The sequence below is a fragment of the Hemitrygon akajei genome, chromosome 11 (genome assembly GCF_048418815.1).
Source record: "Hemitrygon akajei chromosome 11, sHemAka1.3, whole genome shotgun sequence".
Lineage (NCBI taxonomy): Eukaryota > Metazoa > Chordata > Chondrichthyes > Myliobatiformes > Dasyatidae > Hemitrygon > Hemitrygon akajei.
In genome coordinates, this window is record NC_133134.1 from 147284240 (window position 1) to 147306488 (window position 22249).

Sequence of the window (22249 nt, forward strand, 5' to 3'; positions counted from 1 at the left end):
TTCAGCTCTTGAAAAAACTTCTGGGGTAATTGTATTGGTAGTGATTGAAATAAGTATTGTAATCTAGGGAATATATTCATTTTTATGGTATTTACTCTACCTACTAATGTTATTGGTAATACCCTCCATTTATCAAGATCTTCTTGAATTTTTTTCAATAGTGGTAAATAATTTAATTTGTATATGTTCTTTATATCATTATCGACTTTTATACCTAAATATTTTATACCATTTGCCGGCCATCTAAACTGGGTTATTGATCGACATTGATTATAGTCTCCTTTAGTAAGAGGTAAAATTTCACTTTTGTCCCAATTTATTTTGTAACCTGATACTTTCCCATATTCTTCTAATCTATAGGATAATTTACGCAACGATTGCAATGGGTTTGTTAGATAAAGTAGAACATCATCAGCAAATAAGTTGATCTTGTATTCTTCTTGGTTAACTCTAAAACCCTTAATATCTGGGTCCATTCTGATCAGTTCAGCTAATGGCTCTATCGCCAACACAAATAAAGCAGGTGATAATGGACAACCTTGCCTAGTTGACCTTGTTAACTGAAATGGTGTTGAAATTTGACCATTTGTCACTACTTTAGCTTTGGGATTAGTATTTAAGGTTTTAATCCATTTTATAAAGGATACTCCTAATCCGTATTTTTCCAATACCTTAAATAAAAAATCCCACTCCAATCTATCAAATGCTTTTTCTGCATCTAAAGCAACTGCCACGCTCATTTCCTCCCTCTTCTGTGCTAAATGAATTATACTAAATAAGCGAGTTACATTATCTGCTGATTGTCTATTTTTAATAAATCCTGTTTGATCCATATGTACTAATTTTGGTAAGCATTTAGATAATCTATTAGATAAGATTTTTGCTATTATTTTATAATCAGTATTTAATAAAGAAATCGGTCTATATGATGATGGCTTTAAAGGATCTCTATCTTTTTTTGGCAATACTATTAAAATGGCTGTCGAAAAGGATTCTGGAAGTTTATGCGTTCTTTCCGCTTGGCGTATTAACTCCATAAGAGGAGGAATTAATAAATCTTTAAACTTTTTATAGAATTCAGGCGGAAAACCATCTTCTCCTGGCGATTTATTACTTTGAAGTGATCCTAGGGCTTCTTCGACCTCTTTCAATGTAAAAGGCATATCTAATCCCTTCTGTTCTTCCGTATTTAATTTTGGAAGAGTTATTTGTGATAGAAACCTTTCTATCTTGACATTGTCATTTTGTGATTCTGATTTGTACAACTCAGAGTAAAAATTCTTAAAAGCTTCATTAATTTCTAAAGGTTTATAAGTAATTTTATTTACTCTTGTTCGAATTGCATTTATTGTTTTAGAAATCTGGTCTGTTTTTAGCTGCCATGCAAGAACTTTATGTGATCTTTCACCTAGTTCATAATATCTTTGTTTAGTTCTCATAATTGCTTTTTCCGTTCGATATGTTTGGAGCGTATTATATTGTAACTTCTTGTTAATGAGTTGTCTTCGTTTTTCTTCTGTCATATTTCTTTGGGATTCTTTTTCTAATTTCGTAATCTCTTTTTCCAATTGATCTATTTCTATCATATATTCCTTCTTAATTTTAGAAGTATAACTTATTATCTGACCTCTCAAGTATGCCTTCATTGCTTCCCACACTATAAATTTATCATCAACTGAATGTGAATTTATATCTAAAAAGAACTGAATCTGTTTTTTCATAAAATCACAAAAGTCTTGACGTTTTAATAATATTGAATTAAATCTCCACCTATAAACTGATTCCTCTTTATCTGTCATTATCATTGTCATTATTAAAGGAGAATGATCTGACAGTATTCTTGCTTTATATTCCACATTTTTCACTCTATCTTGAATATTTGTTGATAATAGGAAAAAGTCTATCCTTGAGTATGTTTTATGTCTATTTGAATAAAATGAATAATCTCTTTCTTTTGGATTAATTCTTCTCCATATATCAATCAGATTTAAGTCTTTCATCAATGATAGAGTTGATTTTACTGCTTTTGATTTTGTAACAACCTTTGTTGATCTATCTAAAGCTGGATCTAGACAAAAATTAAAATCTCCACCTATTAATATTTTATCATGTGCGTTGGCCAAATTCAAAAAGACCTCCTGTATGAATTTTACATCATTTTCATTTGGTGCATAAATGTTCATAAGGGTCCATAGTTCTGAAAAAATTTGACAGTGTATAATTAGATATCTCCCCGCCGAATCAATTAATATGTTTTGTATTTTAATTGGTAGATTTTTGTTAACCAAAATTGCAACTCCTCTCGCCTTTGAATTAAATGAAGCTGCAATAACATTTCCAACCCAGTCTCTTTTTAATTTCTGGTGTTCTGTGTCCGTTAAATGAGTTTCTTGTAAAAAAGCTATATCTGTTTTCATTTTTTTAATATATGTTAAAATTCTTTTTCTTTTTACTGGCCCATTAAGCCCATTAACATTAAAACTTAAAAAGTTTAGTAGATTAGTCATTATTTTTTTTTATTATATTATTCCAATCTATGATAATACCTAATCTTTCCACTTTCATGGTATCTTGGGAAATCTTTATAAAAATCTCCGTGTTGCTATGTGTGTCCCCACCAATCATCCAGGCTAAAAGATAGAAGAAAATTAAAATATAAAGAAAAAAACAAAATGCCCCCCTACTAATGTTGTGGAAAAATAACACAACATTACCCCCCTCTGCTGTACGGGTCATGGCAACCGCCATGATTACACACGTGAATCCCGCAGTAACCGATCCAAAGCTCCCCAGCCCCCCCGCAACACAAAAACGTATATGTATAAGAAGAGAAAAAAAAAGAAATACCATTCTCATTTAGTATTTCTAAAATTTTGCTCCCCTTTTCTATAATATCCATAAATGTCCATCAATTCTGTTCGTTGGGTCTATCTTCATAGCGAATAGATGGAAGATCTTGTACAAACTCCTCCGCTTTTCGATAATCGGGAAAAAAATTTTTTTCCTTCCTCCGAAAAAATTATCAGTGTTGCTGGATGACGCATTGTAAATTTGTAACCCTTTACCCATAAGGCTTTTTTCACTGGGTTAAATTCCTTCTTCCTCTTCAACAGGTTGTGACTTATATCAGGGTAAAAAAGGACTGGTTTTCCTGCTATCATCAATGGCCCGTTTCTATTTTTGGCACTTTGGGCAGCAGCCTTCAGGATCTTTTCTTTGTCTTGGTATCGTAAACATTTTATCAAAATTGATCGTGGGTTTTGATCAGCTCGAGGTCTTGGCCTTAAGGATCTATGAGCCCTTTCGATCTCAATTGGAATTTCTCCTTCCATTTCCAACTTTTCAGGGATCCATTTTTGAAAAAAATTTATTGGGTCTTCTCCTTCTATATCTTCTTTAAGTCCAACAATTTTAATATTATTTCGTCTACTGAAATTTTCAAGCTTATCAATTTGTTCCATAAATTGTTTTCTTTCTGATGCCCAAGCAGCATTTTCATTTTCTATTTTGTCCATTCTTTCAACCATGTCCTCCGTTGTAGTTTCCAAGTCCGTAATTCTTTTTTCCATTTTTTCCTGTCTCTTTGTCATTTTATCAAGCATAATCTCCATTTTGGTCATTTTTTTTTCGAGTCTTTTTTGATTATTTTTAATTATTTTTAATGTGTCTAATTTACGCATTATTTGCCTCAAAGTCTTTTCTATATTTCTAGAAGGACTTTTAGCTTCTTCTTCATCTGATCTTTCCGAGACATTTGACTCTCCCTCCGATTCACTGTCACTTTCAGTTGCAGTGGTAGCTGGGCTTTGTAGTTCTTGTTGCTCCCGTTTGCGCATGCTCCGTCCTTCGGGTTTGCGCAATTCACGATGACCCTTCCCTTCAGGAATGGCCATTGTTGCCGCGGTCTCTTGTTCCGCCTCGCCGGTGGCACAACGTACCTGAGACCGGGGTTCCTCGGCAGACGTGGGCCCCGCTCTTGTTCCAACTTGCGTAATCTTCCTGGTATTAGTTTTCTTCATCTTCCTTCTTTGAGGCATTGCTTGACACAGTCCGGAGTAGTTTATAAGTAACTTTTAGAAGATACTGACTAACTTTTCTTCATTTAGACATTAATTTATTAACTTTTTACGGGAGAGCTGGGTTCCAGCGTCTCGATCCTACGTCATCACGTGACGTCCCCCCTACTCCTGTATGGTTGAATGACAATTAAGCTTAAACTTGAACCAAAGAGAAATGCACGTGGTCACAGGAAGAATATGCAAATTCCATACAGAAGTGCAGCCTTATCAGCTAACTGTGAATATCCAGAGTGTATCTTGGGTTTTCCAAAAATAAGTTATGTTGAAGATCTTAAAATTAATTACTCTCATAAACCTGCCAGCTTTACCCTCTCTTCCATGTATTGGCTCCCTGTCTAACCAAATGATTCAAAGTACATTTATTATCGAAGTGTGTATAAATTATACAACCTTGAGATTTGTCTGCTAACAGGCAGCCACAAAACAGGAAACCTGAAAGAACCCTGTTTAAGAAAAGACCAGCACCCAATGCAGAGAGAGAGAGAGAGAGAGAGAGAAACAAATCACGCAAACAATAAAGCAAGCATCAGCATTCAGAACAAAACTGAGTCCATAAAGCCGAAGCCTGGAGCAGCTGGAGTAGGGCCCTAGCCTCAGTCTCCATTCATCACACCAAGGAGCAAATCACCACAAAGCTCACAGACACTAGGCCTGGAGCAGCCGGAGCACAACACAGCCTCAGCTTCACCGCTGAGGAGAGCGCGGTAAAACATCAGGAGAGGTCACCAGGAGACGCTCATGGAGTGAGCACTGTTTTAGATTCGCTCCATAACCTTTACTTTTTTAACCTATGATCACCCTTATTTAACTTATTTTTACCTACACCAGAAGATTCTCGTCACTTTTTTGGACTTATCTTTAAGAGGGTACTCTGAATTTTGAAGAAATGAGTACTGAAATGGCTTTAAGATCTAAAGGGCGAGACCCTGGGAAAGATTCTAACGGCAATGGAAAGAAAAAAAAAGACTGATCCTAAGCGTACTGAATTGACTTATGATGCGATATTGGAGCTCTTGAATGAAAATTTGAAGAACAATGACAAACTTTCAAAGCAGATTTAAAGGCTTTCCAGGATTCTCAGGGTAAGACTGATCATGAAGTTAAACAGCATCAAACTTTAATCGCAACTCTGCAAGAGGACGCTCGGAAGCGAGACTTGAAAATCGAGAAACTGGAGCAGAAATTATCGTTGGCGATTAAACAGTTGGAAATACTTAAAGCCAAGAGTGTCGATTTTGAAAATCGGTCTAGAAGACAGAACTTACGCATACTTGGTCTCCCGGAAGGTATTGAACAAGGGGACCCCTTGAATTATTTCGCTCAACTTTTAAAGGATGCGTTTCCTTCTGTATTCCCAGACAGTCCTCCGTTACTTGATCGTGCCCATAGAATTATGGACCGATCACCAAGTTCTTCATCTAAACCACCAGTTGTAATTGTTCGATTTCATTATGTGCATGTTAAAGAGCACCTTATTCATTTGGCTGGGCGTTTAGGGATGGTTAAATTGAGAGAATTCCACTTCCGGCTCGTGGAGGATTTCAACCCAGAAGTAATGAAGGCACGGCTCGTTTTTAAACCTTTGATGTCCGAATGTTATGAGAAAAACCTAAAACCAGCGCTTTTATACCCTGTGAAACTTAGAATCTCGCCTTCGAATGCACCACGACGTGTTTTTCTCTCTATATCTGATGCTCGAAGCTTTCTGGATGAGAACTATCCTACTGTTTCGGATTCTCATCTAATAAATGTATGGTTTTGATCATTACAAGATAGTTTTTGTTTCCAAAACCAGATTTTGTTTCTGCCTGTTGGTGTAGGTTTATTTTACATTTTATGTTCCAATTAAAGTTTTTCCTTATCGACGTACTAATCTTTTTAATTTACTTACTTTAACCATTGTATTTTATTTTTGGTAATTATTATTAATGCTTTGAAGGTGAATTTTTTTTAACGTTTTGATATATATCTTTTTCATTTTTTGTGTAACTAAGATGGCGGTTTCTTTTCTAAAATATTTCTTGCTTTTTTTTAAATTTCGCCATTTTTTTTGTCGTCTCCTTCCTATAATGCCTTTCTTATCACATCCTAACTTTTATTTGTTTGGGTTTTAACCCGATTTATAAGTTACCAGTGTTTATATTCTTCTTGGTTTTTTTTTACTACCAATTATATTAAGAAGTCTGTTTTAGTATAGTGTTAATTACTTTTTAGGATTTTGGGTGGATCTTTTTTTTTCTCCTTTATATATCTGGAGTCGCCTTCTGGAGACATGGGGGTAGATTTAGTCTCACAATTTCTTTTTTTCCTGGCCTTTTTCAGGCTCAGGAGGGTCTCTTTTCTGTGGCTGGTGGGCGGGGGGGGGGTTCCCTTTTAATTTTATTGCTCTTTTTATTAGTTTTTCTAGTTTTTTCATTTGGGCTGATTTTAAACTACTAAAATGTCCGCCGTGTCGTCATTTCCGGGTCCTGCCCTTATTTTTGTTCCTCTTCCGGGTGCATGAGTTCATACTTTGGTTAACTCTTTATATACCAAAGGCTTGATTTTAGAAATATGGCTCAGACCATTAATTTTGTTTCTTGGAATACTAATGGCTTAAACCATCCGATTAAATGGAAAAAGATTTTTAAAGTATTCCAAAGACTGAATGCGCATATTATTTTTGTAGAAGAAACTCATGTGAGGAAAGAGGACAATCAATGTTTTTTTTAGGTTTTGGAAGGGTCAACAGTACCATTCGAATTCGAATGCGAATGCTAAAGTAAAGGGCGTTTCAATTTTTATTGACTCCTCTATTGCTTTTGTTCAACACGACATTATTTCGGATCCAAGTGGTAGATTTTTGTTAATTACTGGGTTACTTTTTAATAAGAAGGTTGCTATGGTTAATGTTTATGCTCCAAATGTGGATTATCCTGATTTCTTTAAGTCTTTATTTACTTCTCTACCTAATCTAAATGAATATATGTTAATAATGGGTGGTGACTTTAACTGTTGTTTAAATCCTTTGCTGGATAGATCTATATCCATTCAGACTTTACCAAATAAGTCGGCCACCTTCATCAATTCTTTTTTGACTGATAATGGAATTTTCGATATTTGGAGATTTCTGCATCCTAAGGACAAAGAGTTTTCATTTTTCTCACATGTTTATCATTCTTACTCGAGAACTGACTTTTTTATTGACTATAGTTTTATTCCATCTGTAACTGGTTGTAATTATGACATTATAGCCATCTCTGATCATGCTCCAATGAAACTTTCTATTAAATTAATGGATACAGCTTCTACTACTAAGCAATGGTGATCTGATTCTACCTTACTGCAAGATCCGGATTTCATTAAATTTATGAAGGAACAGATTGATTTCTTCTTTTCAACTAATTTCACGGATGAAATTTCCTGCGGAATACTTTGGAACACTTTTAAAGCATATATACATGGACAGATTATCTCCTATTCTGTTGGCTTGAGAAAACGTATTAAGAAGGAAACTCTTTTATTGGTTGATAAGATTAAAGAAATTGACAAGAAATATTCGATTGCTCCTAGTAAGGAGCTTTACAAACAAAGGGTTGAGCTTCAAATGGAACACAGTTTATTACTTACATCTTCAATTGAAAATCAATTAATGAAAACCAGAACTGATTTTTATATACATAGTGATAAATCGGGTAAACTGTTAGCTAACCAATTGAAAAATGTTTCGGTTAAACGTCAAATTATTAAGATTCGTCAACAGAATGGTGAACTGACAGTTGACCATGATGAGATAAATCTTTTCAAGATTTTTATACCTCTCTGTATCATTCTGAATTTCCTCATGATCATAATATCATGCATGATTTTCTTGGAAAATTAAATTTTACAAAATTATCATCAGAAGAACTTTTAATATTAGAAACTCTTATTACGGATGCAGAAATTAAAGGTGTTATTTCCTCTATGAATTCTGGGAAAGCACCAGGTCCAGATGGGTATACAGTGGAATTTTTAAAGTGTTTTTCCTCTACTCTTTATCCTTGGTTATGCAAGGTTTTTAAAGAAGCAATTAGACTAGGTAAATTGCCACAATCTTTTTATAGAGCTTCCATTTCTTTAATATTGAAAAAAGATAAAGACCCTACTGATTGTGCATCCTATAGACCAATATCCTTATTGAATGTAGATTCCAAGATCTTTTCCGAGTTACTGGCGACCAGGCTGGAAAAGGTATTACCTCAAATTATCTCGGAGGATCAAACTGGTTTTATTAAAAATCGCTATTCTTTTTTCAATATTAGGAGATTATTGAACATTGTTTATACTCCTTCACGCAGCACCTCAGAATGTGTCATTTCATTAGATGCGGAGAAAGCATTTGATAGAGTTGAATGGCCATATTTATTTACTGTGCTTGAGAAGTTTAATTTTAGTCCGACATTTATATCCTGGATTAAATTGATATATCATACTCCACTAGCCTTGGTTTTTACTAACAATCAAAGATCTCCCTTTTTTTGTTTATTTCAGGGTACCAGGCAAGGTTGTCCTCTTAGTCCATTATTATTTGATATTGCTATAGAACCTGTGGCAATTGCTATTAGAGAATCACCTAACATTTTTGGCATCACTCGTGGGATGGATATACATAAGTTATCATTATACGCAGATGACTTGTTATTATATTTTTCTGATCCTGAGAAATCCATCCCTGCAGTTATATCATTGTTGGTTCAGTTTAGTAATTTTTCCGGGTATAAATTGAATCTTAATAAGAGTGAATTGTTCCCCTTAAATAGACAAGTTCCAATTTATGGAAATTTACCTTTTAAATTAATTAATGACTTTTTTATATACTTAGGGATTAAAATTACACAAAATCATAAGGAGTTATTCAAGGTTAATTTTTTTACCCTTAATTGATCAGATTAAATGTTTGTTCACTAAATGGTCACCATTGTCTTTATCTCTGATAGGTCGGATTAATGCTATTAAGATGATTATTTTACCCAAGTTATATATATTTCAAGCGGTACCAATTTTTATTCCAAAATCCTTTTTTGACAATGTTGATTCAAAAATTTCCTCATATTTTAAGGCAGAACAAAAATCCTAGATTAGGTAAAAGATATTTACAGAAGGCAGGGAAGGAAGGTGGATTGGCATTGCCTAATTTTAGATTTTATTATTGGGCAATTAATATTCGATATTTGAAATATTGGTTAAGGGATTGGGTTTTATCTCCTAGCCCTCATTGGGTAATTCTGGAAACTAAATCTGTACAAGGATTTTCATTGGGTTCTATTTTAGGGACTTCTCTTCCCTTTGCTCTTTCTAAATTGCATAAACGAATTGACAATCCGATAGTCAAACACACTTTACGTATATGGTTTCAATCTCGGAAATTTTTTGGGTTGAATCAATTTGTTTTAACTATTCCTATTGTATCCAATTTCTTTTTTCATCCTTCTATTATGGACCAAGCTTATTCAGCTTGGAAGACTAAAGGAATACTACAATTTTCTGATCTATTTTTGGATAATTGTTTTATGTCTTTTGAACAATTATCTAATAAATATAATTTGCTCAGATCTCATTTTTTTGGATATTTACAGATTAGGAATTTCTTAAACACTGTACTTCCTACCTTTCCAAATCTTGATTCTTTGGGTATTTTGGAGAAATTGTTAGAACTAAATCCTTTTCAGAAAGGTGTAATATCAAATGTTTACAATATAATTATGAAAATACGTTCAGAGGCCTTTTATAAGATTAAAAATGATTGGGAAAGAGAACTTAACTTTATTATCCCTATTGAGAATTGGGATAAAATTCTTTAATTAGTTAATTTATCCTCTATATGTGCTAAACATTCATTGATACAGTTTAAAGTTGTGCACAGGGCTCATATGTCCAAGGATAAATTGGCTCGTTTTTATTCCCATATAAATCCTATATGTGACAGATGTCATTCTGAGATAGCTTCTTTAACTCATATGTTTTGGTCATGTCCGCTTTTGAAAAAATATTGGAAAGACATTTTTGATATTATTTCTACGGTATTGAACATTGATTTACAACCACATCCTATTACTGCAATCTTTGGTTTACCAATGACGGGGTCAATCCATTTATCTTCTTCTGCTTGTCGGATGATTGCATTTCTTACATTAATGGCTAGAAGATCTATTTTGTTGAATTGGAAAGAAATTAATCCCCCCCTACCGTATTTCATTGGTTTTCTCAAACTATGTTATGTCTAAATTTGGAGAAAATTAGAAGTGTCATATATGACCCTTCTGTTAAAGATTTGGAGGCCTTTATTCAATATTTTCACATGATATAATTTGACCCTGTTCCAATCCTATTTGTTTTTCCGGTTTTGATTATATATATATGTTGAGAGGATCGGAGTTGGGGACACTGATGATTTTGTAATTTTTTTTATAGATACTATAAACAGCACATTTTTAAAAAAAAATTTCTCTTTTTCTTAATAGTTTAGTTTTTCTTAGGGTATTAATATTTTGTTTTCTTTTTCTCTTCTGTTTTTTTTCAACATGAATTACTTAGTTTTTTTGTCTCGTTTATATGATATTTGTATCATTCATGATTTGGGAAGACAACTATAATGTACTTATTGCTTATGTATCCTTTTATGTTCATTTTAATTTTGTAAGTTTGTAATCCCATTATCTATGTACTAATCTTATCATGTTGATAATAATAAAAAGATTGAAAAAGAAAAGAAAAAAACATCAGGAGCAGAACTGGCCCTGATCCTCGCCTCTGCTCCCAACACCCTGACCTTTCAGTCAATTTGGCCTGGCCTTATTAATTGCTCAAATTCCGGTTTGTCCCCTGCATTAGGACCGGAGCTCCACCGTAGCATTTACCACAAATCCCTGCTGAAGCAGAGTAACTGAAACATTATCATCTTGCATGGCCTCCTCGACATCAGTGAGACCCAATGGAAATTGGGGGATCATCTCGTTGAGCCCATTTGCTCTGTCTGCCATTACAGCCGTAATCTCCCACTGGCCAGCCAACTTAATTCCACTTCCCATTCCCAACTGACATTTCTGTGCACAGCCTCCTCTACAGCTAAGGTGAGGTCAGACACATATCCAAGGAACAGCAACAGCTCAAGATTCTGCCTTAGTAGTCTCCAACCTGATTACATCAACATAGATTTATCCAACTTGGTAATTTCTTCCCTCTGTCTCTCCCCCCCTTCCCACCCACCCACTGTTGTTTACCCTCATTCCTCTTGTCCCTTCACCTCTTCTCTTTCTCCTTTCCCATCCTCATGACCTGCCCATCACCCACACCTTCCTACTTTTTGTTCCCCACCTCCTTCTCCTTATTCCCATGGTCTGTTGTCCTATCAGATTACATTTTCTTCAGCATTTTGTCTCTTCCACATTTCACCTCTTAGCTTCTCACTCTGTTTCCACCCTTCCTCCCCACCTTCTTACTTCCCTTTGTCACCTACATTCACCTATCATTCTCACTCCCCGAGGCTCTTATTCTGCCTTTTTTTTCTTTCCAGTCCTGATGAAGGTTCTCAGCCCAGAATGTCGATGGTTTGTTTCCCTCCACGCAGAGTTCCTCCAGCATTTTGTGTGTCGCTCCAGATTTGCAGCATCTGCAGTCTCTCTTGTGTCTGTAATCATGTTACGTGTACCCAGATTTAATGTCTCAAGTGGTAATAAGGAGGCATCCCCATGAGCAATTCAGATGTATTGTCATTCAGTCATATACAATGATTAATTCTGTCCTTCAATCCACCAAACGAAACATCATTCCTCCAGCCCAAAACAGCACGTGTAACTTTCACACAACACATAAGCAATGTTACCACAAATAAGTTAACAAATGATAAAATATATTCCAGAAGATTGACATTTGCCATTTATGACAGAGGTTGAAAAGTAAACAGTATAATGACAGTGGCGCTTCATATGTGATGAGACCTGGATGGCAGCCAGGAAATCAGTAGTCTCATGGCCTGGAGGAAGAAGCTGTTTCCTGTCCTAACCATCCTAGTCCTAATGCTGCAGAACCTCCTGCCTAATGTTAGGGGATTAGTAAAACTGAGGGATGGCTCATCGGGATTCTTGACAATGCTAAGGGCCCTGCATATGCAGCGTTCCAGATAAATATCTCAGATGGGCGGAAGAGGGACCCTGATAATCCTCAACAGTCCTCACTGTCTTTTTGCAGGGTCTTGCAGTTAGATGCATTACAACTCCAACCACCCCCCCGCCCTTTACCAGATAGTGATGCAGCTGGTCAGGATGCTCTCAATGCTGCTCTTGTAGTTCTAGGTGATGATGGCACTGGTTGTGAATTACAGACATTGGCCCATAAATAATGTGGGAATTGTGGCACAGAGCAATTGGAAAGTAACTTGAGTGTAATGGCATTTCCATAATGCTACTGTTGTTGTGTTTTGCAGTTATAAAACAGATAATGTCACAATACACTTGGCTGGTTGCTTCACTTCATATGTAGATAATACATACCCCGATATATCTCTGTCCTTGATGCTGTCAAGCGCCTGACTATGTTGCAACTGTACTCCATAAAGTATTGAATTGCACTTATGTGTAATCAGACCTGCTCTCATCTGTCCTCAAATCCCCATTACACCCCACTAACAGATGCTGTCAGGAAGAAAAGCTGAGAGATTTAAATAATCATTGCAGAAATGCAGCTCGAAGAAATGAATAGAAGCAAAAAGAACACAGACCAATCAAGTCAACTTCCCCATTCCATCAACCCCATTCTTCTGCCTTCTCCCTGTAACCTTGGGCTGATTAGTAAGAACTTTTCAACCTCCCTTTAAATATATCCAATCACTTAGCCTGTGGCAATGAATTCCACAGATGCACCACCCTCTGGCTGAAGAAATTCCTTCTCATCTATATTTTAAATGGATGTCCTTGAATTTTAAGGCTGTGTCCTCAGTGCTTGGAAAATTCCCCCCCCCCCCCCACACACACACTCTATTCCCTCCTCCCCACATCCACTCTACCTAACCCTTTCAATAGTCAATAGGTTTCAATGAGATCCTCCCCTCATTTATCTAAACTCCAGTGAGTACAGGCCCAGAACCATCAATATACTCTTCATGCATTAAAGAGTAGATCAGAATCAAAACTGAATAAAAATTAACACTTTGAAGCAAAAATCAAAGAAATGAGCTTGTAGCAGAAGTGCCATTTCATGACCTTTTGCAGGGGATTAAGTGCATTTTGTTCTGCATTTTTCATCACACTGAATGTGTATAGGCTCACATGGAATTTTTTTTTATCTACCTTTGCTGCAGGAGCATTGGTTTTCAGCTGGTCATTAAATGGGAAAGTTACCTCAGCGCAAGCAATTCCATTTTTATAATCTCAGAACCTGTGCAGTGCCTGTGACAATATTGTGGCTAACATCAGCCTGCCTAGTCTGCTAGAAGAAGTGACAGTGTCATATATTTGGAGAGATAAAGGAAGACTATTGGAAAAAAAATCCTCTGCAACCATACTCACTCACCTCGATTACTTATTTAACTAGGTCAAAGAACTCCAGCTTGATCTATCTGAAGCTAAGGAAACCATCCGAGGACTGCAGGAGCAGCTTGCTCAGGAAAGGGAGCTTCGGAATGAGGATGCAGAAAGATTTCAACAGAAAATGTCACAGGTCAGTTTGAGAAGAGCTCCTTGAACTGTGTGTGATAGAATTTTTGATTTATAAGGTGACTCATAAGAGACACTGAAGAAAATAATTTTTTGCCAAGTTTATTACACAGTTCAAATTCTAGAGAAGTTAAGTAATTCACTTTAATTTCACATGGAACAAATGAGTAACACAATGCGTTCAGGAAAATTGTCCTGTTATAAAGCATTGAAATATCTGTCCAAGACAATGTTGTCCTCACAAGAGTTCACCTGCAGAATGGGCAAAAGCATAAATTCAACCATCAATCTCTAGCATTCCCGCAGGAGCAAGAGAGAGGGACTGAAATGGGAATATATAGAACTCTGTAACCAACAGTGGGAATGGTAGCCACTTTGTTAGTTACCCTCCTGTACCTAATAAAGTGACCATTGTGTGTATGTTTGCTGCCATCTGCCACCATAGCCCATTTAATTCAAGGTTCGAGGTGTTATGCATTCCGAGAAGTATCTCTGCACACCATTGTTGTAAGGCGTGGTTATTTGAATTACTGTTGCCTTCCTCTCAGCTTGAACCAGTCTGGGCATTCTCCACTGACCTCTCTCCTTAACACGGCATTTTTGCTCACAGAACAGCTGCTCACTAGATTTTTTTTCACACCTTTCCCTGTAAAGTATAGAGACTATTGTGCATGAAAACCCCAGGAAATCAGCAATTAATTTGCAAGGGGGATGGGACCCGGAGCAATAGAGCAGTAGAAGAAGTGCATGGAGCAAAGCCAGGTCTAACATATAGAGAGGCTTTGAGGAAAGAATAAAGGGTGTAAAAGTAGTAAGGTAGAAGGGCCAAAGCGCATGTACTTCAATGCAAGAAGCATCAGGAACAAAGGTGATGAACTGAGAGCTTGGATACATACATGAAATTATGATTTAGTGGCCATTACAGAGACTTGGCTGGCACCAGGGCAGGAATGGATTCTCAATATTTGTGGATTTCAGTGTTTTAAAAGGGATGGGGAGGAGGGGTGGCATTACTATTACAGCTACAGAAAGGGTGGGTAATGTAGGAGGATCCTCTTTTGAATCAGTATGGGTGGAAGTCAGGAAGAGGAAGGGAGCAGTTACTCTACTGGGGGTATTCTATAGGCCCCCTGGTAGCAGCAGGGGTACTGAGGAGCAGACTGGGAGGCAGATTTTGGAAAGGTGCAAAAATAACAGGGTTGTTATCATGGGTGACTTTAACTTCCCTAATATTGATTAGCACCTGATTAGTTCCAATGGTTTAGACGGGGCAGAGTTTGTTAAGTGTGTCCAGGATGGATTCCTGTCACAGTATGTTGACAGGCCAACTAGGAGGAATGCCATACTAGATCTAGTATTAGGTAACGAACCGGGTCAGGTCACAGATCTGTCAGTGGGTGAGCATCTGGGGGACAGTGACCACCGCTCCCTGGCCTTTAGCATTATCATGGAAAAGGATAGAATCAGAGAGGACAGGAAAATTTTTAATTGGGGAAGGGCAAATTATGAGGCTATAAGGCTAGAACTTGCGGTGTGAATTGGGATGATGTTTTTGCAGGGACATGTGGTCGATGTTTAAGGAGCTCTTGCAGGATGTTAGGGATAAATTTGTCCCGGTGAGGAAGATAAAGAATGGTAGGGTGAAGGAACCATGGGTGACAAATGAGGTGGAAAATCCAGTCGAAGAAGGCAGCACACCTAAGGTTTAGGAAGCAAGGATCAGATGGGTCTATTGAGGAATGTAGAGTAGCAAGAAAGGAGCTTTAGAAGGGGCTGAGGAGAACAAGAAGGGGGCATGAGAAGGCCTTGGCGACTAGGGTAAAGGAAAACCCCAAGGCATTCTTCAATTATGTGAAGAACAAAAGGATGACAGGAGTGAAGGTAGGACCGATTAGAGGTATAGGTGGGAAGATGTGCCTGGAAGCTGTGGAAGTGAGCAAGATCCTCAATGAATAGTTCTCTTCGGTATTCACCACTGAGAGGGAACTTGATGACGGTGAGGACAATATGAGTGAGGTTGATGTTCTGGAACATGTTGATATTAAGGGAGAGGAGGTGTTGGAGTTATTAAAGTACATTAGGATGGGTAAGCCCCCGGGGCCTGACAGAATATTCCCCAGGCTGCTCCATGAGGCAAGGGAAGAGATTGCTGAGCCTCTGGCTAGGATCTTTATGTCCTCGTTGCCCACAGGAATGGTACCAGAGGACTGGAGGGAGGTGAATGTTGTCCCCTTGTTCAAAAACGTAGTAGGGATAGTCTGGGTAATTATAGACCAGTGAGCCTTACGTCTGAGGTGGGAAAGCTGTTGGAAAAGATTCTTAGAGATAGGATCTATGGGCATTTAGAGAATCATGGTCTGATCAGGGACAGTCATCATGGCTTTGTGAAGGGCAGATCGTGTCTAACAAGCCTGATAGAGTTCTTTGAGGAGGTGACCAGGCATATAGATGAAGGTAGTGCAGTGGATGTGATCTACATGGATTTTAGTAAGGCATTTGATAAGGTTCCTCATGGTAGGCTTATTCAGAAAGACAGAAGGCATGGGATCCAGGGAAGTTTGGCCAGGTGGATTCAGAATTGGCTTGCCTGCAGAAGGCAGAGGGTTGTGGTGGAGGGAGTACATTCAGATTGGAGGGTTGTGACTAGCGGTGTCCCACAAGGATCTGTTCTGGGACCTCTACTTTTCGTGTTTTTTATTAACGACCTGGATGTGGGGGTAGAAGGGTGGGTTGGCAAGTTTGCAGACAACACAAATGTTGGTGGTGGTGTGGATAGTGTAGAGGATTGTCGAAGATTGCAGAGAGACATTGATAGGATGCAGAAGTGGGCTGAGAAGTGGCAGATGGAGTTCAACCCGGAGAAGTGTGAGGTGGTACACTTTGGAAGGACAAACTCCAAGGCAGAGTACAAAGTAAATGACAGGATACTTGGAAGTGTGGAGGAGCAGAGGGATCAGGGGGTACGTGTCCACAGATCCCTGAAAGTTGCCTCACAGGTAGATAGGGTAGATAAGAAAGCTTATGGGGTGTTAGCTTTCCTAAGTCAAGGGATAGAGTTTAAGAGTCGCGAAGTAATGATGCAGCTCTGTAAAACTTTGTTTAGGCCACACTTGGAGTACTGTGTCCTATTCTGGTCACCTCACTATAGGAAGGATGTGGAAGCATTGGAAAGGGTACAAAGGAGATTTACCAGGACGCTACCTGGTTTAGAGAGTATGCATTATGATCAGAAATTAAGGGAGCTAGGGCTTTACTCTCTGAAGAGAAGGACGATGAGAGGAGACATGATAGAGGTATACAAGGTATTAAGAGGAACAGAGTGGACAGCCAGCGCCTCTTCCCCAGGGCACCACTGCTCAATACAAGAGGACATGGCTTTAAGGTAAGGGGTGGAAAGTTCAAGGGGAATATTAGAGGAAGGTTTTTCACTCAGAGAGTGGTTGGTGCGTGGAATGTACTGCCTGAGTCAGTGGTGGAGGCAGATACACTAGTGAAATTTAAGAGACTACTAGACAGGTATATGAAGGAATTTAAGATGGGGGGTTATATGGGAGGCTGGGTTTAAGGGTCAGCACAACATTGTGGGCCGAAGGGCCTGTACTGTGCTTTGCTATTCTATGTTCTATGCATTTGATATGTAACTTCTGAGACACTCGAACTACGCCAATATGGCACCATCAATCCATAGATAAAGTCATTTAGATCATACTTCTCCCCCATTCTGATGTTTGGTCTGAACAAGAACTGAACCTCTTGACCATGTCTGCATGCTTTTATGCATTGAATTGCGTGCATGTGATTGGCTGAACAGATATTTGAGCAGGACTACAGGTGTACCTAATAAAGTGGCCACAGAGTGTAAGTCGGGGAATTCAAGGAGGAAGAACCCTTATCCCAACTAGAGAATGGGAGGCAGTTGGGCTTATGTCTGTTTACAGTTGTAGGTCATCTCATGCAGATACAGTAGACTCCAGTTATTTGAGACACATCAGGACTTCTGCATTTTGGCCCAATTAAACAGCTGCCCCAATTAGCTGACGTTTCATGGAAATAGTTAAAAAGGTATTGAAAAGACAGACTAGCATTTAACTGAGTAACAAATTATGTATTTAAATGAAATACTGAACAAATTAGAACACAACCAATGCTACCACACAACTATAAAACTGTATTAGTTCATGATCAACAGTGTACGCTGCTGTGTGGTGGGTGTGCAGGGGGGAGTAGCACCGCTGGTGAGGGGGCTTGTCGTATCCAGTCTGGGACAGATCACTCACCCGTGACCCCCACTGGACTCTCAGCTCTCACCTGAGCCTCAGGTAGCTCTTTGTATGCGACAGTGACCACACCCGGTGCGTCGCTTCAGCTGGCAGGCTAAACCAGGTGAGGGTAGCCAACGGGCCTTATACCCCGGTAAAATAAAACCATAAGACATAGGAGCAGAATTAGGCCATCTGGCCCATCGAGTCTGCTCTGCCATTCAATCGTGGCTGATCCTTTTTTCTTCTCCTCAACCCCAGTTCCTGGCCTTCTCTCCATAACCTTTGATGCCATGTCCAATCAAGAACCTATCGATCTCTGCCTTAAATACACCCAATGACCTGGCCTCCATTGCTGCAAGTGGCAACAAATTCCACAAATTCACCACTCTTCGGTTAAAGAAATTTCTCTGCATCTCTGTTTTGAGAGAAGACCCCTTGTCCTAGACTCTCCCACCATGGAAAACATCCTTTCCACATCTACTCTGTCTAGACCTTTCAAAATTTGAAAGGTTTTAATGAGGACCCCCCCCCCCCCCCCATCCTTCTGAATTCCAACAACATCAAACCTAGAGCCATCAAATGTTCCTTGTATGATAACCTTTTCTGTTACGTACCCCGTAACTGGGTGTCTGACCAGCAAAGATAGAAGAATCCGTTGGAGTCTGGTGGTACTATTTTCAAACAGTGTTTATTAGTAAAATATACAAATCAATATCAACAATGCAAATATATAGATAATACACGTTAGCAATACTAAACCTAAAAGTGTGGGTATAATAATAATCTATAATAAACAAGGTCTGTCGATGTCTAGGGGATAATGAATTGTCATATGTGAATATAAAGTTCAGTTCAGTTCATACGTGCTGAGGTAGTTGGTTCTTGTATTTTAATCGGTGGGGGGAGAGAGAGAGAGCGAGCAAATAGTGACAGCTACAGTTGGGCAAACCTTCCTTTACGTTCTTGATCCGTCAATGTGTTGTGGCCATTTAGGTATGACCCCTCTGTCCTTCAGCTAGACCGTTCTTCTGTTTGTGGACTCGTCACTCTGGTGTGAGTGGACACACACACAAGCCCCCACCGGCCCTGCTATAAACACTGTGAGTTAAACTGACTGATCCTTTGTTTGGTCCCCGATGCTCCACACCTTCTCATAGGTTCCAACACTCAAGCAGTGCTCACTAGTGTGTCTGAGGGGTGTCTCCCCAGACCTCACTTTTATCCCTACTCACTGGGTCTCAGGTGTCAATCGGTTTTGAATGGCTTAGTCCATCAAACCAGCCCACTGCGGCTGTCCACTGAGGAATTTTAATGAACAGAGTGGTACCAAGTAAACAGCCCTCTCCGGAGCCATAAGTCTTTCAGGAGTCATAATATGGTGGGTCAACAAGTCTCTCTCTCCCGGTGTTATCTCTCCCTTGTCTGAAGCAGATGTTCCAGTCCCAGTATGTTTTCCCTTTGTCTCTCTTTCTCTCTCATTAGCAGCGTGGTAACAGTAACAGTTTGTGATTCTCCCGGGGGGGGGGGGGGGGGGGGGGGAAATATGGGCAACTCTGTACCCTTCTGCCCATCAGAGTTGTTCATCCTTCATAACACTTCATTCCTGAAATCATCCTTGTGAACCTCCCCTGGACCCTCTCCAATGCACCACATCTTTTCTTTAAGATGAGGAGCCCAAAACTGTTCACGATACTCAAGGTGAGGCCTCACCAGTGCCTTATAAAGCCTCAGCATCACATCCTTGCTCTTGTATTCTTGACCTCTTGAAATGAATGTTAACATTGCATTTGCCTTCCTCACCACCAACTCAAACTGCAAGTTAACCTTTAGGGTGTTTTGCACAAGGACTCCCAAGCCCCTTTGCATCTCAGATTTTTGGATTTTCTCTCCGTTTAGAAAATAGTCCGCACAATTACTTCTACTGCCAAAGTGCATGACCGTGCATTTTCCAACATTGTATTTCATTTGCCTCTTTCTTGCCTATTCTCCTAATCTGTCGAAGTCCTTCTGCATCCTACCTGTTTCCTCAACACTACCTGCCCCTCCACCAATCTTTGTATCATCTGCAGACTTGGCAACAAAGCTATCAATTCCATTATCTAAATCATTTATATGCAGCATAAATAAGTGGTCCCAACACCGACTCTGCGGAACACCGCTAGTCACTGGCAACCAACCAGACAAGGATCCTTTTATTCCCCTCGCTGCCTCGTACCAATCAGCCAATGCTCTAACCACGTTAGTAACTTTCCTGTAATACCATGGGCCTTTAACTTGGTAAGCAACCTCATGTATGGCACCTTGTCATAGGTAACATGCCTGTCCTAGCATGAGAAGTCCGCTCCGGTGGGCTGGACAGTTGAGATCCACAGCCAAGAAGGCAGTTTTGCAACACTTCAAGGAGAGCAAAGGCATGACAGGGCACAAAAGATGTTAGGGTTACCCTTTGTGACCAAGGAAGACCCCAGTTTGTGATGGCAATTGGTACCATTGGATCTGGACTGCTGAGTTCCAGAGAGTGGAACTATCCCAGTGCAATGGCTTTTCCACTTTAAAAACTCTCCTGCGCAGGTTTCACTGTCATCATCAGATACAACAGACAACCAACACACTGTCATGTTTTTTGATTGACTGTAAGTGAACAAAATTAGTACAGACACTTAGTGCAGATAATGGACTGCCTTCATACAATGATTACTTCCTTCAAATCCTTTGTAGTTCTTAACTTGAAGGAATAAAATTGTCTCATTTTCACTCCTGGCCATTTCTGACATCTCCAAGACTGAATGCTTAAAACCACAGTGAGCAAAACAATTCTAAGTGGCCTTACCACTTACTTCTCACCAACGATCAGTGACAAAAATCACTGCTTTCTGAACACACATGTAAACAGCGTTATTTAAAAACAGTTCACTGTAAGCACATTGTAGTGTCTTATAGCAACCCCAGTTCATGCAACTGATGCTAGTTAGATACTATTCAGGAACAATCTGCTGTCCCAGTTGAGTGGCATAGTGTCCCAAATAAACAAAGGGAATCCCAGTGATTTTCTCAATTAGTTTTTGTTCTTTAAGAGTTTTCTCAGATAAGCAGCTGCTTGATTAACCAATGGACCAATTAACCGGAATCCACTGTATTTCACTTAATGCTGATAATCAGCCTTTAATTTGGGTAAGGCGTTGGGTATAGAATTGTCCACCAAGATTCCTTATAAAATGGTGTTTGAACTTGGAACTTGCAGCACAAAAAGCACCAATGTTTCTCAAGAAGTAAAATGGATTTGGCCATTGCACTCCACTTTTACGAAAGAAATCTTAAGATTACATGAAGCCATGGAAGCAGGTGGTGGGTGGTCGTTTGAGCGGTTGGGACATACCACAAGTCTTGGTTCTGTGACCACTGACACCAGGCAGACTATCTATGAGAGTATTGATAATGGCTGGGATCTCCTGTCTTGTAAAGACACTGCCCAGAAGAGAGCAATGGCAAACAACTTCTGTAGAAAAATTTGCCAAGAAGAATCATTCTCATGGATAATACTATGATCATCCACATCATACAGCATGGCACGTGATGATAATGATGATGATGATGAAAGTTTATTGAGACAAAGATTTCAAGTCACAGTTTCAAGTCTTGGTTCTTTTTATTATATGGTAGGAACCCTGACAGCGTAATGATAATTTCCAGCAAATGGAGCCAAAGCACAGATGGACAGTTGGAGAATCCTTGAGTATTTGGACCAAGATATATTTTAGCACTCGACATTTCTACATCAATTCAGATCTGTGTATGTTAAGCATTTAGTTTAGGAATTTGGACTGCACTGTGGGAAAACTTGACCTAATTTTGTTAATGGACTGGAAGGTATTTAATAATCTAGTGATCATAGTTTGAGCTCTTCAATGCTTTTGTAAAGTAAAAGTCAAATGGCTCATGTTTACTTAAAAATCATTTCTGCCCATCATATCAAATTGCTCTTGAATACTTTGTTAAAATTTTGTTCCAAAGACTGGGTAGTTTTGTATAATCAAATGCTTTCAGATACAAGCTTGTTGTCTATCAGTTTGTCGGTACTCCTTTTGCTCTGTTGTCATGTCCTAATACCTCATTCTTGTTTCTATTCTGTTTCATATCCTGCGAAATCCTCATCAGATGATTTGAGCTTCATTATAACCACAGTATTACTTTTGTTAGAAATCTAGAAGAAAAATAGAAATTAATAGAACTATTCACC

At 38.7% G+C, this 22249-nt stretch overlaps 1 protein-coding gene across 3 annotated transcripts in view; it reads left to right on the forward strand.

The window, feature by feature from the left end:
- mtcl2 (microtubule crosslinking factor 2) overlaps positions 1–22249 on the forward strand; it is a 173556-nt gene that overhangs the window by 87975 nt on the left and 63332 nt on the right. For all 3 annotated transcript variants that reach the window (XR_012100889.1, XR_012100888.1, XM_073061885.1), the window contains exon 7: positions 13629–13754. Coding sequence is in view for 1 of the 3 variants with exons in the window: in XM_073061885.1 (XP_072917986.1) it covers positions 13629–13754 (126 nt within the window). In the remaining 2 variants the exon portion in view is untranslated. The remainder of the gene's footprint in view (positions 1–13628; positions 13755–22249) is intronic.